This window comes from Babylonia areolata, chromosome 4, assembly GCF_041734735.1.
Source record: "Babylonia areolata isolate BAREFJ2019XMU chromosome 4, ASM4173473v1, whole genome shotgun sequence".
NCBI lineage: Eukaryota > Metazoa > Mollusca > Gastropoda > Neogastropoda > Buccinidae > Babylonia > Babylonia areolata.
The window spans coordinates 27,900,702-27,920,031 of record NC_134879.1 but is presented as its reverse complement, the minus strand read 5'-3'; the positions used below and the strand labels follow the sequence as shown (position 1 = coordinate 27,920,031).

Here is a 19,330-nt window from a genome sequence, read left to right as displayed (position 1 = left end):
TTTGTTTTGAAATTGAAAATATAAAGTGTATAGGTTGAGCAATGACATGACTGCATCCATACACCCTGAATCTGCTGTGGACAAAGAAAATGACCTTTAATATTGACAGTCATTCTTTTCCAGACATTTAACTAACATCTAGTTAAATGTCAGAAAGAAATAGCTAAAAAAATAAAATAAAATAAAATTTAAAAAAACTACACACACACACACAAATCCAAAACTGTTATTTCCCCAGCTTCACATGAATGTTTTAAAAACACATTTCTAAAACTTGGAAATGGATCCATACACTGGTTTGGCAGTTCAAATTACTGCAAACAAACAAACAAAACTGCAATTTATAACTTGGACTGATGACTCTGTGAGAAGCTGAGTCAAAAAGAAAAAAATGTAAAAGCTGAAGATTTGGTAAGAATTCTACACAGTACATGATGACCATGCCACAGTGACTGTTAAGATGCTGATACCACTCTCTTGAAAGCACAATATGACCATGTTCCTCCTGATTGAGATTTTCAAACAGAACAATCCATTCCATCAAAAATACTCCGAACAACATTTTCATAAACCTCTCCAATTTTTGCTCAACATCATCCCTAATGCTTTTGAGTGAAGATTCTCAATTTGGCGGCTGCATGCCTATTGCATACTCACTCCAGCAGGGACATTTTCAGAAAGAACAATTCTATGAACTAAATAGTATAAAAAAAGTGAGAAAGCTGCCAAAGTATTTCCATAGAAATGTTGACTGAAACAATGACAGAACTGAGCTGCTAATGTATCACTGCACATACTTTTTGCTTGGAAAATTTGAAATAAATAAAAGGTCAAGTACAGTTACACAATTTGGACATGTCTCAGCAACTTGTTAAAATTTAAAAGAGCCAAAAAATACATATTTTATTCTTGCTCAAAATCATGCCAAGTAATGTCAGGAACATCATTTCATTTCATTGAAATATGCAAAATTGCATATTTCTTGTTCTAGTTCAAACTGAAAAAAATACCATCTGAAGATTCTATGATCATCTGCTTCCCTAAGGGCTAATCATAAATGTGATGAAAAATAATTTTGTTATTTTGACTTACAAATTACAAGTTGTCCTAATTTTTATACTGTTCATCAATGGGCACCTCGACTCAATCTGGTCAAAATTTGTTTCTACAATATGTACTAAACATAATTTGAAACAGAACCAACCAAGTTTCATAGCCACCCCACAGCAAAAAACTGATATTCTTGGGTGAAAAAGGAGGTAAGTTTATTACTTTAATTAAGAGATGTTCTTTACTCACCAATATACAAAAGTCTGGAAAATGGAAGAGGACTGTGGTGATATCATTTCTGACAAATTTCACAAACTTCATCCAGAGGTTTTGCTGAATGACATGAAACTGACATGGAAGTATTTAAATTGTCTTTCTTTTGTTATGGAGTCTAAAGAAATGTTCTTGTAAATTTTCTTTCTTTTTTATGGAGTCAAGAAATGTTCTTGTAAAAATATTTCTGCACTATCCAAAAATACTAATTTAAATGGCCGTGGTGTGTTTGTCTGCAGAGTACTTACAGCAATGCTTTCAGTCTGTTTCAGTGTTCTTGCTTTGGTTTGGTTTTTCATGTGTCCAAACCTCAACTGGTTTATTACCAGTACCAGTACCTTTCCTGACTGATGACACCGCTTCATCTGAATAAAAGTTAAATACCCAGGAATAACAAACGTCACGACAAAATCAGCTGGCAGGTCATCTAGTGAATAAAATGCCCATCAGGAAACAAAGACTTCACGGGTAACAATGATGCAAGGAAGAGAAATCCCTCCCACAACCTCTACAGCTCTTCATTACATCTTAAGTGGCGGTTTTCCTGAAGATGTGGAAAAAAAACAACTGCACAGCGGTTCAGCATGCAATCAATCAGCACTCATAACAGAATCCATGACAATCTTGTTGTACCTGGTAAAAACAAGAACAAAGCACCCTCACTTTCACAGAAAAACTTACGTTCATTCAGACGGAAAAAAAAAATAACAAGCATTGTCCTTCCCCTCGTCACATGCCACCTCTCGACATAAAACATTACCCAAGTTCAGGCTCTTATTGTACAGTGTACATCATGCTGAGCTTTACTCTTAAAACATATCAACCCCATGGTCTTTAAACACTTTCTTCGAGCAATTTTTGGCATTTCCATGCTGAATTAACAGTATATCCTGATTATTAACTGCACAACTTTGTAACTGATCCAAAATCCAGAAAGAAAATGATGGTCAACATAGAGGTGAAAAAACACTGGAAATGTGAAGTCATCAAGTCTGAAGAAAGAATGGGTTGTGGCTTTGAGTGGTGTGTGCCACAGTTTAACCATACTCACCTCCATACTCAAAGTTTGCAAAAAGTTCCCAAATCCATCCAAGACCTCGAATGACAGTGAACAGACCTAATTAAATGAAACAAAAAATGACAAACAAACAAAAGCCTGAAACAAAACTCTGGCCCACACCAAGGCGTAATCCAGCATCTTCATCACTTCAAGAGCTTGTTCTTTTAACTCAAGAGATTTCATGAGGAGACAAGCCACTAGGCCACTCCATCATAACCATCACTGGCTACCTCTCTTTATCATTGCAATTAGCTGTGAATGTAAATTATTTTTATGAAGGAACAGATCCATTCTAATTAGCAGTCAATTCCCTAATGATGGGGTAGATCCATCCCAACTGTATGAAGACATAGGCCTGAACAACAGATGCAAATGGTCAGCATGCCAACTTTGGTTACGAAATGCAGCCATGCACTGCACTCATGACAGACACACAGAGACTGCCATGACAGACCAAAACCTGTACACTCTTCATGACAGAAGAGCAGGTAATATATAAGCTGATGCTGTGTTCTCATTACAAGCTCTATTTGGGGAGAAGAGCCAATGTTCAAAATAAATCAATCTTTTGTGACAGAAGTATTGGTGAGCCAAATTTTCAAACAAATAAATCTTTTGTGACAAAAGTATTGGTGTTACAACACAACAAAATACAATACAGTTCAATAAATATTGTATCTGGTTTATGACCTGTCTCTCACATTGTTCTCCTGTGGGGCTGACCTCTGTTCACTTAACAGTCAAGTCTCCATACATGTAAACATTAAATGAATGATAAAATACAGTGACCAAATTTACAGGTACTGTTACAAAGGTTAATGTTGTTGTTTTTTCAAATAAAAAGGAAGTACTGATAAAAATTCAGGAAAAATTCAAATCAACAAACAGGCAAAAAGATTTTTTTTTTCTGTTTGAAACGTATGTTTTTTGTTACTGAAAAGTAAGCAAGCACTGCAGCCTGTCATGAAGTGAATTACCAGGCTCGACCGTCTGTATTATCTGACATAGGCATTTTCTGAGAAAGCATGTTTAGAAAGAGACAATATGCAGCTGTGGTCTGATGGTATTGAGTTGTTTTGCTACTGTTATGTGGAACAAAAGATAATTACAAAAGTAAATAAATACTCACCATTTAACGGATATAATTAAAACAAAAAAGTATGTTGGAGTCACTAATAAAAGCTGGGTGAACATGAGCCGACCAACACATGCTTTGCGTTCAAGCACAGACACCACAGACACCACCGGACATGATAAAGGAATTTATCAAACAGGCAACCAGTCAGTGAGACTGAGTAATGATGCCACATATTCCTCTATTAATCAAAGGCTGCAATCTCTCCTTCACTCACTTCCATGATAAACAAGCTTTTATAGAATATTGCTTTCAACCTCACCAAAAGTCATGCTTTTAGTTTTCAGTGGCATACATGTACACCTTGTAATGACTGTTGATACACATGTATTCCAATTAATCATTATGCTGGAAGCCTCATAATAAATCATGACCCTTGAAAGAAAAAAGTATGTGGCATAGATGACTTTTATTCTCAAAACATTATTATCCAGTCTCTCAGGAGTGACCGTCTCCGGTTCACTCCAACCACTGCCACCCCCTCCACCCTTCACTCTGAGCAAAAGCTTCATGCACTGAAGAAAACCTGGAAATGTAGAGTGGTGGCCTATAGCAGTGTGTACTCCTTGGATGCAAGAGAAACTGAGTCAGACACTCTCCAGTATTTTATCCCCCTCCACTAGACCTCTAGTGATGGTCTGGAGGCCTGTCATTTGGATGAGATGATAAACTGAGGTCCTGTGTGTAGCATGTACTTAATGCACGTAAAAAAATTAAAAAAAAAAAAAAACAGATAAAAAAACCACTGCAAATTCTGTAGAAAAATCCACTTTGAGAGCAAAACAAAAACACTTCCATGGAGAAAAAAAGAACAAAAAAAGAAAGGTGGCACTGCATAGTAGTGATGCGCTGTCCCTGGGGTGAGCAGAAAAATCTGCTGTGACAAAGGAGTAATACAATACAAGCAGCAGCCCTTCCAAACCAGACAAACTGAGCAGTCTCCATACCAGGACTCAGTCACTGTGTCAAAAGCAGCGGCACAGCGAAGAGGGGATTCACATCTGGTGGGGTTCATTCTGTGAGAGTGAACCTGAACTGCACAGTGAAAGAAGAGGAAGGCATGATCTGAGACACCTCCTCCACATTTCACTCCCTTCATGCTTTCCCCCCCCCCCCCCCCTCTTCTTCCTTTAACAAAGACACAAGCTCATACATCAACATCATCAAGTCCTTGCAAAATGTCAGCAAAAGACAAGTGTAACTGGCCATAAATCCATCATACCACTGGAATTTTTTTTTGTTTCAAAACATGCACGCTAACTTCCTCATTCACACAGACTTGACACAAAGTAGGTGACTACGCTAGCAGACACACATTCAATACATGTAAATACACGCTTAACAAACAAGGAAGCTGTATATAAGACTATATTTGTAGATGACAACTTAAGCTTTGTATTAGGACACCAAATACAAGAGTATGTACAGACGCATTCTAATCAGTATTTTGCAGAAATGCAATCTGATCAGTATTTTGCTAAATTATAAAAATTTATTTAAAAAAAAAAAGACCACAAAAAGACACTGTTCTCCCTATTAACTAAAAAGCGTAACCTTTATGATGACTTCTTTTCACCAGGTCAATGAGAACTTTTTTTTTTTTTATATCTTTTTGCTGTCAGACATGCAACCAAAAGTAACTGCGGAGGGAATGAACAAACGCAGAACAGTCTGCCCTTCAAACAGGCACCTGCAGTAATTTAAAGTGAGGATCTTTGTCGGCTTCTGACCCTGAATGACAAGTCTGTCACAGGTATGCATGTACACTTCAGCAGAGCCAAAGGCACACATAACTCTTGCTTCAAGGCAGAGAGCTAGAGCTCCAATTTCATTTCTAAAAATCATGTTTAAGGAAAAGGTAAACATACACATCTTCAAGTGTATGTTCTCCAAACAAGTCAGAAACATAATCAAGCTCCTGTATCATCACATTTGATTTTTGTTGTTGATTTTTTTAAACAAAAGGCAAAAAAAAGAAGAAAAAGAGAATCCATAAATATTCTATCATTTGCGTTCAAAAAAGGGGAAAATGTGTTGCATCTCTCTCCATTATTAAAATTTGCATAACTTAAGGCTTTGAAATAAAGAAAATAAAAATAACGGTCATTTAACAAAGGAAGCACCACATAACCAGACAAATGGTTTGAAATACAAAATATAATAACTTTATATATGTTTAAAAATCTGTGCCATATGTATTTTCTAAAAACATTCTGTATCCACACTGTTTTTCTTCTTCACATTTTCCAGCCAACAGCAAGTGTTGCTCTTGAAGTGCAAGGCAGCCCTGTCATCTTAAGACGGCAACATCCACCTTACATCCACTCATTTCTCTTTCTCTCTCTCTTTTTTTTTTTTTTTTTTTTTTTTTTTAAATAATCATTTATCAAGATCTGCAAAACATTAAAAAAAAAAAAAATTATATATATATATCCAACGGAGGAAACTATTCATGAGAACAATATGCACTCAGACTTTTGAGGTAATCACTGTTTTCCATCCATCATTACTGAAAGCAGTCAGAAGGCAGAGACAAGAGAAACAGATACCATCCAGTAAAATTGCATCAAACAGAACATGTACAAGTGTTACAGCTCTGACTCCTGTATCAACTGAGGACTGTGTCCAGCCTGGGTAAGTTGACAACACTGTTCAAATCTTCACGTCCTCACCATCAGTTTTTTGCTGGACACAGGGGCAGAGTACAAGGCTTTGGGGGCTGCTGCACAACACACAACCAGGCTGTAGACATTTCAAACAATTAATAAAAAGCAGAGGGGCAGTTGGGTGTGGATCAAACATGTTGCCAGAAAGAGAAGCAGATGTAACTTGAGTCTGCGTTCCTTCTTACACCTACACCGTTTACTTTGTTACACATCTTTGAACACTTTTCAGATTATACCTTTCCATCTCTTGTCATGTCAACAGCTGAACATTGAAAACAAGAGTTCAGACAGCAACAAGTGCCCCGAGATTTCTCTGTGTAATGTTGAATATTCCTTCGACCCGATCAGCACTGCAATACATGCGGGCCGAAACATTACAGATGCTGGTCCTCACAGGTGATCCAGCTGGAATCCTCTGACTGTACACATGAACCCCTTCATGAAGCTCAGGGTGAACGTCTCCAGACAAATTAACACTGAAGTCAAAGACACAAATTCTCTCTGTTTTTATGCACCCCTGTTATTCCCCAAACGATGCCAACAAAAACAACAAAATCATTCTGTGGTGCAGGACTGACTGGCATTCCAGTGAGTCCAGAATCTTTCTCTTTCAGTACAAGTGCCTGCTCCATGAGTGCCTGGTCTGACAGAGGTCCACAGACTCATTTAGAGTGTTTAAGAATTTAAGAAACAGAACTGATCCCACACTCCAGTTTCCTGTCCACGAGTACTGTTCATATTTCCACACTGACACCAGAAGTGTAAAAGCAAAGAAAGTTGTTGGGAGTGAAGGTGGGCTGCGACACAGCACAGTAACCGGTACAAGACTTTTTTATGGATGGAGTTGTTGGAGGAGAGAAAGGCAGGGGGAGGGGGGAGGCTCCTCAGTCCATCAGGAGTTCTCCAGGCGACGAAAGGAAGTACCCAGATGACGAGTGGGCTTGACCATTTTCTCCCGGGCCTCACGGCGACCATCCTCCTTGAAATCAAAGTCACAGCTGTGCGCCTCAGGGTGTCGGTGTGTTGGACAAAACACCCCACCTGCAGTGGCCATGCAACAAAATCATCAGTAAAGCTTTGAACGATACCGTTGTCAGTGGGTAACTATCCACATCTCTAACCAGCCTGCACTTCACCCACATCAAAACAGTTCCAGGGAAATTAATTTCCCTGACTTTTACAGCAGTTTAGACAAATGAGAAGCGATTAACATATTTACAAAGAGAGCATTTACAGACAAGCAATTTATCAATATGCTGCACACTTTTGACATGACACATGTATTTGATCTTTTCATTTTAACCCATACTGTGATTTTTCCAATGAAACTGTTTTCGGTACTATAGCCAGAATGTTCTGAGCAACTGATAAAAAATTCAATGAAGCAACCATGTATTTGTCCTGTATCATTGGTATATTTTTGTGTAGCATATTCAAGACTAATGGCTCTGCCAGTCTTGAATTAAAACAGATCAGCCAAGTTTATGTTTGATCGCTATGTTTTGTTGATGGTTTTAATGTCCATGAATCATTGCGATCAAATCTGATATTCCAAGGTAAATTCATGCATAAAAAATAAATAGGGTTGGATGACTGCCTTTGTTTTGCAGCATTTAGAAGGCCATGAATCAACCTAAGTTACACTACCATCTTAAGTTACAACTGTGATGAAGAAAATGCAAAGCATTGATCAGCTCTAAGAAAATGCCAATGGGCAAGTTTATCATACACACACAACAGAGATACACAATGACACACACATGCATATATATACACATATATTCACAAGACATACTTTATTTCTTTCACTTGAAAGGATTTCAACAGCATGACACTGTGTGACTATCTATATAGATCAAGAATTGTACACAGACAACTTTCAAGAGATATTTCAAGTTCATATATGAAATGTTTCCATGTGGTTCAGATTCTAGAATCTAAAACTAGTAAAAGAATCAAATAAAAATTCATGTGTTAAGTCTTTATAACATCAGAAGACCTCAAATGGTTGGTGTGAGATCAAAGTCATGTCTCCACAAAAAATACCATCCAGATGTGCACAACAAACACATATACACGCACACATAAACATGTCAGAACATTAACACACATCAAAGCACTTACTCACTCACCTTCTTTATATAATTTAGTCAGTAAATCAAACAGCATCTGACTGCTGTAAGCCATAAGAAAGACATACTCACCACATCGACATTGACCAATTTGTCGTTGAGCTAGTTCCAGTTTGATGCTACATTTGAAACAGCGCTTTTTGTTTTTTTGCTTCACAGAGCTGGCATTATCCTCCTCTTTCTCCACCTCCTCATGCGACCTGCAAACAAATGCGTTAGTTATCCGTCACATATTATATGCTTGCTGGACCTACATATTTTAAAGTATTCATTACCATCATTTTCATTTCATCGGTACCCTTTCGTCTCTCTTAAAATATATTTTCTTTTTTTATATCCTTTTTCCTAATGCAAACTGACTTCGAAAACAATACATTTTTCCTCTTGTAAAGAAAATTTGAAAATTGCTTGCATCAAGTTTGTTCACTTATCAGTTATCTGTTATCAAGCATAATCCTCTGCAATGTATTGTAACAATAAGATAAAATGACAAACTATAAGGAGTTCCTCCTTTTCTTCTTCGTTCGTGGGCTGCAACTCCCATGTTCACTCGTATGTACATGAGTGGGCTTTTACATGTATGACCGTTTTTGCTGTCTAACAAGCTTGAAACACGACAAACAAAGAACAGAAGAATACTTAAAAGTATTCATGGAATCTGCAAGCTCTACCGCAGATTCGTTCCACACTTAAATGAGGCATGCAGTTTCATGCCCCTACCTTTTCAATAAAAAAATCAATTTTAAATCATACTGATCAAGTTAATAATTCCCAGTAATATGGTTGTAAAAACAGGATTGGTACAAAGGCAACCAGTATGGGTCTACATACTATGTGTATGATATTTTTGTTGCTTTATCTTTTTTTTCTTACTTTTGTATGTTTGTGGGAGGTGGGGGAGTTGGGAGTGGAAGGGGAGAAAAGGTAAATGCATAGGAGGATTGATGGGAGGTTTGGGGCTAGACTGCTTAGGCAAGTCAACTGACTATAAAATAAATTCAACTTTTTTTCCGTTCAACTCTGCAAATCCCTGGTGTGTGACTTCCATCAGATTAAGTCTTATTCAGTGGTTTCAGTTTCTGTGCAAAATGCTCTGCACACTTGCGGAAATAGCTCCCATAGAAACAAATAAAATAAACTACAGCATGGCTGTCATTTATCTGAGTGATATACATGGCAAAATATATAGAAAAGGAAGAAAAACAAAAGCCATCACAAAACCTGTAAACACATCTTAATCCCAGTTCTTTACAAAATTCTGACAGAAGTTTACTATCACTCACCTTGACAATTATCACTTTTCCAGGTGAACCTGTTATTCTCTTAATGTACTTCATCACTCCATTGCGACTGCAATTACAATACCATGACACCCTTCACCCATCCTTTCCCTGGCTGAAATGCAAGGTAAAAGCAGTGTTTCATTTCTGGCATTGAACTGGAAGTGTCTTCAGTTAACATCATCCTGATTGCTGAAGAAAGTTTGCACACAAAAATCAATCCAGATTCTTGGCACATGTATAAACAATCTTTTTTTGGTATCTACCAACAATGTTGCTTCCAGTTTGTTTGGTTTTTGGTTTGTTTGTTTTTTCAAGTGCAAAAAATATATATGCAATCGCAGGGATTTGTTTGATTTTTTTTTCACCTGCTTGCTTCATTTACTGGCTGTGTTTGAACCTTATGTCATCATAACCAATACCTGGAAAATTCCTTTCTGGCATAAGCGCTCAGCTGGATTTTCCTGTGACTCTGTGTAAATTGCCATTCTCTTCTGCCTTTTTTGAATATACAAAACTATATCATTTAAAGGTGTGTGCTTCAAAACTGGGCAGATCTTCCTTCTTGGTCCCAAAATTTGCTACTGAAGTTTCTTGGTTTATTGCACTGAAATGTGTTTGATTTGTGTTCATTATTACAGTTACACACTCCTGACTGACCTCAAGCTCAAATCGTTTCATGGCAGTAACAAGCTGACAAGTTAAATAATCCTACTTCACCTTCAGAAAATGATTCTTCCTGGCAAGTTAAATAATCCTGTTTCACCTACAGAAAATAATTCTTCCAAGTCCTGGATGCATGAAAAAGGATGAAGCGACGAATCATTTTCATCCAGAAACGATAATCTCACTACTGTCTATTTACTTGTCCTACACAGTTAGCCCAGTTTGTCCATTAACTTGTAAATGATTCTGCTTAAGACTTGTACCCTGGTTTGTTCCTGGCTTCTATGCAAGGGAGAGACAACTGTGGAACAGGCATGTTGAGTTTATGATCAGCACCTTCTCCCCTGGTCCCCCCACCACCCAAAACTTGGCAAACTGTTGAATTCGTTACGAATGCCTTACCTCTTGGTCCCCTGAGTTGCTGGCGTGGCGGTGTCCTGAGAAGGCAGTTCTGACCCAGTGCTCGGTGACTGGTGGTTGGTGCTAGAGGATGGGTGGGGTGAGGGCACCCGGGGCTGTGTCAAATGTTCACTACCACACAACTCTACCGCCCCACCGGGCAACGGCCCACCCCCGCCACTGGAACGTTCAGAAGAGTTCTGTGGTGCTTCGCACCGCTCAGTTTGTGAGGTGGAAGGAACACTCTCCTCGTTGCCTTTCATCCCTAACACTGCCCCGTCTGCCTTGGAACTTGCTATCTCTTCCATGCCGCACGTGGAAGAAGAGGGACGGCTGCCACCTGTGTCCACCACAGGTGATGGGGTTCGATCCTCTGTGGCAGAACTGGTGGCACAGGAGGTAGGCAGGGCTTTGGTGTCTGTCTGGTCCTCAGCACACGCAGACTGCTTGCTCAGGTTGTCTGCAGAGGAGCGAGATGGGCAGTGTCTTGAGTTGGAGTCCATCTTGCTGGACCGTCCCGGCTCCGGCCTGCGTGTTGGCTAGCTGACCACCCCCTGTGTCTGCAACAATTACACAGTGTTATCAACTGTGTGCCAAACATGTGTTGTTTGTAAACTCTTGTTTCCTTTTTCCTTCTGCTTCTGCACAAGTCATGCTGAATGTAGGTCATGCTCAATTTAAAAGCACCCCTACCAATTCCTTTTATCAAAAGTATGTTCAATCATGTTTGAGTTTCACATGTAAATAGTTCATACACATTAACAATAGAACAAAAAGAGAAAAAGAAAAAAAGAATACAGTAAACATAAATAAACCTGTTTATCAACAGTGCTATAGAGAAAATATGAACCATAAGGAAACTGTACTGTTGTCAATAGGCCTGGAGCTTGTCATTCATACATGGTTCTGCTAAGTGTGCTCTTTTTTGTTAAGCTGGTTGACTAGTGGGTCGAGTCAGTTTTGTTCTGCATGTTTTGGGGAAGGCTGGGGCTTTGTTTTGTTGCTGTAAAAATATAGTACTGGTGGCATTAAAAGCTAATGAGATCAGGCAACTGTGTGGGTGTATGTGTGTGTATGTGTGTGTGTGTGTATGTAAAGCACCTGTGTGCACACATGCATGCATGCATGCTTATGTGCGCACACATGTGCAAGCTACTTAGCTACACAGTAAAAAATCAATAATACATTTAGTAAAACTGTCATATTGACACTCCAGCTGTTATTACTGTATGTATACAATTGTGATTATCATACATATATGTGATTTACCTCAAGTTAGCATTTAACATTATGCATCTATTAAATCATTTTATTTATGAATGGATTTTGAACAACTGAATTTCATGCATTGTTCAAGCGTTGTAAACCGCAAATGAATTCCTCTTGTTAGAGATAAGTAAGCATTCTGTAATCTGTGATTGTAACAGGTATACTCCGGGAAAATATTGTGACTGGAATCTGATTTATAACATGTTAAATGTAAGTACTATTTTACCTGTGTCACCAAGGGTTTCATTTGTTCTTGCTATATACTCTGAAACAAATTTGGACACAAGAAGAGCTGAAGTTCCAATGAACAAGTGGGCATACTGAAACAACCACATCTAATTTTAGAAGGTTTAGACATTCATTCACTCTCTCTCTCTCTCTCTCTCATGCACTCACACAGACAGACACAAGCACACGTATGTGCACATATACATGTTACAAATATACTGCACAATTTGTGCATACTCACACACACACACACAAACACACACTGACCATGCATAAAATCAATACTTGCAAAGAGAAGGGACAAAGGTATCACTACCACAGTGTGACTGTGTGGCACAGAAGTGAGGCAACCCACCATCAAATTCACAAAATAACCAGCCACATCTGTATCGATGACACATCTGTCACACGTTTCACTCTCATTTAACTATGTTCAGCAATTTTACTGCTGAACTGCGTGGCTGGCTCTGTTTGCTGGGCATCCATTTCACAGTAAATATATAGTGCTTAAATCATTTCTAAGTAATGTTTATCAAGGATTTGTTATTTCGGACCAAGAGCATTGGTTTAATACAGGTGATGGTAACAAGTCTTCATAATGCACCATACTGCCACATGCTAATTTTAAACCTTACCATTGTCACACAGTGCATGTGCACACACACATACACAAACACACACACATTCACACACACACACACAGAGGAGCAGGCTAAAAATAGTAGCAGCATACCCATGACAGTTAATTTGGTGGGCCTATTTCATTGACACACACATGTGACAAGGACACACATACACATAAAAGAGATAACAGTGATGCCTTATTTGTTTATCAGCAAACTTGCCACAACTATACAGTATGCCTAATGATAAATTATGAAGAAGTGCATACTTACTTTATTTACAATACATACCATTGTAACACTTGGAACAGAGGTCCAGAGTCTTTGCAGAGCTGAAAAGAGAAAGAAAACAGTAAAAAACAGTCCATAACCATGTATTCAAAACTGAATGAACTATTCCGTCAGTGCCTCCAATTCCAAATAAAGATTTCTAGAGAGTAGAAATAGAAAATCATCCTTTTGTGCATTCTTTAGATCATTTGGTCATGTAACCGTGAGCCATTTCTTGCTTTCATATTCAAAATAAAGTCAGTATGTTTCAAATTCATGAATGGCCTATTATCATAATTATGAGCATTTGCGTCTAATCTTGAAAATAAGCCCTAGGCATTTACAAATAGAGCACACACATAAATATCAAAAGAAAAAAAATAATATTTACCAATTACTAATTACTTTGTCAGTGAGTTAGTGATACCATATGACAGATGGGCAAAACTGGAAACATCCCAAACCATAAGGTTCCCATAGCAGAAAGGGAATAGATTATCTGAAACTGTGGTAGGGAAGTAACGAAAAAGGACATCGAAACTGCAATGCCATACCTAATCCACATTAATTGTTTGGTTTTTTCTTTTAACATTTGGTTAATGTGGTACTGTACATGCACATGTGTGAACACATAATTATGATTCTTTTTAATCATTTTGAAAAAAAAATTTTGGTTCTTTTAACACATAAGTCACAAATTATACTACTGTCTTTTATCCCATCTGGAAATTAGAATGTCATCTCCATATTCACATAATCAGGGAATAACTAATAAGACAAGAATATAGTCTTCAATATTCAGTGTTATCTATCAATAACAGTGGTTGTCATGCCATGCAGATGATAATAATGTACATTTATATAGCGCCCTTTCTCACTAAGACAGTAAGAGCTCAGGGCGCTTCACATGAAAGAAAGATATTACAAGTAACGTAAAACATTCATGACCACTCTTTCTCAAAAAAACCCTACCCCCGCTCACACTCTCCCTTTTCCACTCCACACACATTCAAAGTGAGCTGACATGGGTGGTGTTCGAGAAAAAGAAGCTGAGAATACTTGTAGATAGGTTTTAAAAAGATGAGTCTTTAGTGATAAGCGAAAAGCAGAAATAGAATTAGATGCACGGATATATGAGGAAGGTTGTTCCAGATGTGAGGAGCAGCAAAGAAGAAAGAATGTTCACCATAGGTTCTTGTACTGACACGAAGTTTCAAAAGGTAACAGTCAGAGGAAGAGCGGAGATTTCTTGTGGGAGTGTAAACACTGATAAAGTCAGAAAGAAAAGTAGGTCCTGCGGAGTGGAAAGCAGAATAGCAGAGACACGCAACTTTGTATTTAATTCTCGCTTCAATGGGGAGCCAATGTAGAGTGTGGAGGTGAAAAGTGTGATCCGTACATGGGACTCTGAGAGTCAGATGGACAGCATCGTTTTGAAGTTTTTTAATTCGCTGAAGAATATTTTGTGGACAGCCTGTGAGAACAGAATTACAGTAGTCAATTTGTGACAGGAGAAAAGCAGAAATAAGATTTTTAGCAGTTTCAACAGAAAGGTACTGACAGACAGAGTTGATGCAACAAAGTTCACAATTGACTATGCATACCAGGTTTACTACCTGAGCATTCATGCCGAGGTTTCAGTCAAGAATGACTCCAAGGTTCCTTGCTGATTTAGAAAACTGAACAGTGCCATCACCAACCACAATAGAGGTAGGAAAAGAAGTAGATGTGGACATTCTTGCAGATGATGAGATATAATTATAAAATATATGCGAACTCACAGTACATAACAATCAACATTCAAATAAGTCAGGGTTTTTTTATTTTAAAACTATATGTAAAAAGAAAAGAAAAAAAAGACTTGATTTCCTGTCTCTCAAATAAAACCAAAAGAAATTAATACAACAAACTCCTACAAAGTCTGTTTCAATGATTTCTACAACTATTATTACCATCTCGGCATCTGTATAAATTTCAGTCAACTAAACCAAATATATACAGTGAAAAGGCACTGTGCAGGAAAAATTTGGATGAAAACTTAATTCTAAAAAACAGAAAAACCAGTCAAAATGTTATAACTTTAATCAAAACAACTCCTACTGTCCTAGATCCTCAATAACACAGACACAAAGCCTGACAATCAGTAAGTGGGTGGCCGGGGGTGTAGCTTTGGGAGATAATAAACTACTCTCGATATGTTTCCCACATTCTTTTCCAGCTTAAAACTTAGATCTGAGATTTATTTTTTCCATACTCATCACTGGACTTTATCCTGCTTGTGAATACCCTAGACCCCCTTCTCCACCTCCATCCCCTGATCTGTTTCTGCCCTCCTTCACCCTTGTTCTCTTTCAGCACAAATAACTACAATTTCCAACCCAACTGCACAATCTACAAGAAACAAAAACAAAAGAACATTTAAAAAATAGATCTTAGTTGATTCCTGTCTTCAAATTGCATTACTGAAGATTCCTCAACTGTAACAAGGTGTATCAATATGTGTGTGGTTGGGAGGGGAGCTGGGAAAGGGGAAAAAGGGTTTTGAGGATTATCATCTGTATAAATTTGTTGAGTCTGCAACAATATATGCTCAGGAAAGGAATGTCAATCTACTAAAAAAAACCAAAAAAAAACCCAACAAAACAACAACAAAAATCAGTGTGATTCTAATACACGATGCAATTGATTTTAATTGATATGTCGATGTTCTTTCTTTCTTTCCATTATATGACCAGCATCAACTTGCTCAGGAATTTGTTGAGGTTGATGCATACTAAGTTGTTTTTTTTTTGGTTTCCATAACCCACTAAATCTGACATGGATTACAGGATCTTTAACATGTGTATTTGATTTTCTGCATGCACATATATACTAGTCTATAGTGATGATATACTCAACATGTATTCACCTTCCGAAATTAAAACTGAGTAACATTATGTGCACTAAATTTACCCATTCTTTTCAAAAGCATTTTTCATTGATGAACACTGTCAAAACTGTAATCTGACGAGAAAAAAGTGTGGGGAAATGACTAAACAACAGGAAAACAAACAAGCAAACAAAAGTAAACACACATATATGACATGGCCTGTGGTCGGTCGTTAGGCCATACACATACAACATAAAACAATTTATCAAAATTTTCCATGTGGATGGGTTTGCTTTCACCAAAACGAAACATCTGATCTGAAAGTCCAACTTCTTTTTCAACATGGCAAATACAATGACTTTTTTTTTAAGTTTGTGTTGTCCAGCAAACATTGAAGCAACGCCCAAACCCCATTGTCCTTCCCGTATCAAGTTCCAAATACCTTTGAGGTCAACTGACTTCACGATCCTGACAACTGAGTAACGAATAATACATAGCAATGCAAGAAACCTATTCTACAGAGTGAGCTGCGCGCATGATTTCCTTTTGCTTCGGTCAGCTAGATGCGAAACATTGATGCCATCTTGGATGGAAGGGTTGGCCCGATAAGGTCCCAACCTACCTTGCTGACAATGATCCGTTAAAAAGCATTTGTCTGCAACTCTCTTTATACTCACCCCCAAAAGCCACATGGGCACAAAGGAGGTTCACTTTTACTTGAGTCTTCCATACACTGGCATCTAGAAAACTTGGTGTTACAAGCTCATATACTAACACAAGTCATTTGTGAAGAATGACAGAAATACGGCAGAACAAGTTTTTTTTTAGCAGAGCATTTCTTTTTTAATACCAAAACGAGGCTATTCTTTTCTATCCGGGTCACACAGGGTCATTGTTGGCTTCGTACACAAGTGTGTGTACTTTCGATTTTTTAAAACGAAAATGTTCCTTTTTCGCAACCGCTTCAGCAAATAAAAATAGTTAAAGAAATATTATTGTTGACTGCTTATATAGATATTCGTGTCTGAAAGGGGTGGGGCTTGGGGGGTGTTTTTGTCTTGTCATCACAATATTTGTCTGTCCTTTCTTCGATTTCCTGCATGGAGTGTGCGCACGTGCACCGATCGAGTTCGAATACCAGCAGATTTGGCCTGCGCTTTTGTATTTGTTCGAGCTTGAGGAAATCGGCTTGGATGTCTACGTGTAGCAATGGCAATAAACACTACAGTGACAAAACAATGTGCACTCCTGCCATTGAACCCTCCAAAGCTTCTGAAATGGCCGGCGTTGGGCATCGACCCTGGATCTATGTAGGCCTACAGCGAACAGCTCGACATCGGTCCCGGATGTGAAGTTGAAATCTCGGTCAGTGAAAGTGTAAAATCAATGCGGACCTTTCTTGATTCTTGAGTTCGTCCTGCATGAACTTTTCACAATGGCTAATAGAACCGCGTACACGGGTGCAACAGCCCAGGTGGTTTAAGTGTTGGACTTTCAATCTGAGGGTCTCGGGTTTGAATCACGGTAACGGCGCCTTCTTCTTCTTAGATAACTGCCCGCCTTCAACTATTTCAAGATTCTGGCATAATAATTTGGGGGGTTGAGGTTTGCTGCTCTGTAAGGAATGCAGTCAGTGCTAGCCTATCAGGGGGGCAAGGGGTGATGGGGGGTGGGGGTGAGGGCGAAGGGAGTAGGGGCCACCACACTCCCTATTTCAGGCCTCTAGGCAGGCAGAGGTAGAACCTAGTTTGCAGTGGGTGGGAAGGGCAGGGAAAATGTCAGTGAGGATGGGGAATGGATGGGTGGGGAAAAGGGAGGGTGGGGCGGGGAGGAGGGGGGGGGGGGCAGGGAACCGGAGATGGGTGGGGTGGGGGAGGGGTGTGGGGGGAAGGTCAGATGACGGATTTGAGGCCCACCGCTGAGGCTGATGTTACTGTCTCAGGTGGGAGCTTGTTGAACTCCTTGGTGGTACGTGGGAAGAAAGAGAATTTCCTGTAGTTCCGCCGGGTAGCAGGACTCTGTGGCATACCGGTATTTTCGAGAGCCTCGGGTGTTATGTCCTAGTTGTTGTATTTTTGGCGCATGGTTGGTGTCGATGACAATATCTCCGCGGTGGTAACTGAGAATGGTGGCCAGGCGTATTCTCTTTCGCCGGTCTTCCAGTATAGTCCATCCTATCTGGTCAAACATGTCTCCTACGCTGAATGTTTGGCGGTAGCGGTTTACTACCCAGCGGGCGGCCCTCCACTGTGCACTGGATGGTGTTATCAGTGTGCAGGTCCCAGACTTCGCATGCGTATTCTAGTTGGGGGCGCGCAAGGGCCTTGTAGGCTAGTGTCCTGGTGTGTGTCCATCGAGATCAATGATGACCATCGTTGTCATGCAGCTGGGGGATGGGTGGAGGGTGGTGGGGAGGGGGGGGGGGGCGATGCTCATGAATCTATCTGTGAATGCGCACATGGCTGAATAGTCCAATCTGCGCACGAAATGTTCGCTGACAGTTGGGGCAGACAAAGACAGGCATATCATTGTCAGGGAGCTTGTTTGCCCGTGACTTTCTGGCCTGCCTCTTCTGAACAGCTGCAGCAGTCCTGTTGGCCTCGCACAACTTGGCGCCTTTGTGCACAGCAGCGCGCCATTTGTCACGGTCCACTGCAGATTCCTCCCAGGAGTCAGGGTTGATATCAACTGAAACGCTTTCAGAGAGACTTTCAGAGTATCTCTGAAGCGCTTCTTCTGACCTCCGTGTGATCTCTTCCCTTGTTGCAGCTCGCCATAGAAGAGCCTTTTGGGCAGCCGATGGTCTGGCATTGCGCCACATGTCCAGCCCAGCAAAGCTGGGACTGCATGAGGATGGTGAAGATGCTGGGAAGGGTGGCTTTTGCAAGCACCTCCGTGACTGGGGTCCTGTCTTGCCACTTGATGTTCAGTAGCTTCCTGAGGCATGTTGTGTGGAAGTGGTTCAGCTTCTTGGCGTGTCGTTGGTACACTGTCCAAGTTTCGCAGGCGTACAGTAGTGTGGGGAGAACTACTGCTCTGTAGACCTTTAGCTTGGTCTCAAGACCAATGCCTCTTCTGTTCCAGACATTTGCATTGAGTCTACCAAAGGCTGCGCTTGCTCTTGCAATCCTGACGTTCACTTCATCGTCGATGGTCGCATTTCGTGACAGTGTGCTGCCAAGGTATGTGAACCGCTCCACTGCACTGAGTCTCTGACCGTTGACAGTGATGTTGGGCTCAACGTGGGGTTTCCCTGGGGCTGGCTGATGGAGAACTTCAGTTTTCCTCGTGCTGATGGTAAGGCCGAAGTTCCTGCTGGCAGTGGCAAACTTGTCGACGCTGAGATGCATGTCAGCTTCAGATCCAGCGTTGAGGGCACAATCATCAGCAAACAAAAAGTCTCTGATGAT

General features: G+C 39.8%; 1 protein-coding gene across 1 annotated transcript; it reads right to left on the bottom strand.

Moving 5' to 3' along the window:
• Positions 1 to 1,200: 1,200 nt before the first annotated feature.
• On the bottom strand, positions 1,201 to 16,740 carry LOC143281015 (AN1-type zinc finger protein 3 homolog). Its single transcript, XM_076585902.1, is given in 7 exon segments — positions 1,201 to 7,225; positions 8,389 to 8,516; positions 10,665 to 11,125; positions 11,127 to 11,221; positions 12,157 to 12,195; positions 13,073 to 13,113; positions 16,598 to 16,740. Coding segments are annotated over 7 exon segments (966 nt in total). The 5' UTR covers positions 16,651 to 16,740; the 3' UTR covers positions 1,201 to 7,076.
• Between the last annotated feature and the right edge of the window lie 2,590 nt (positions 16,741 to 19,330).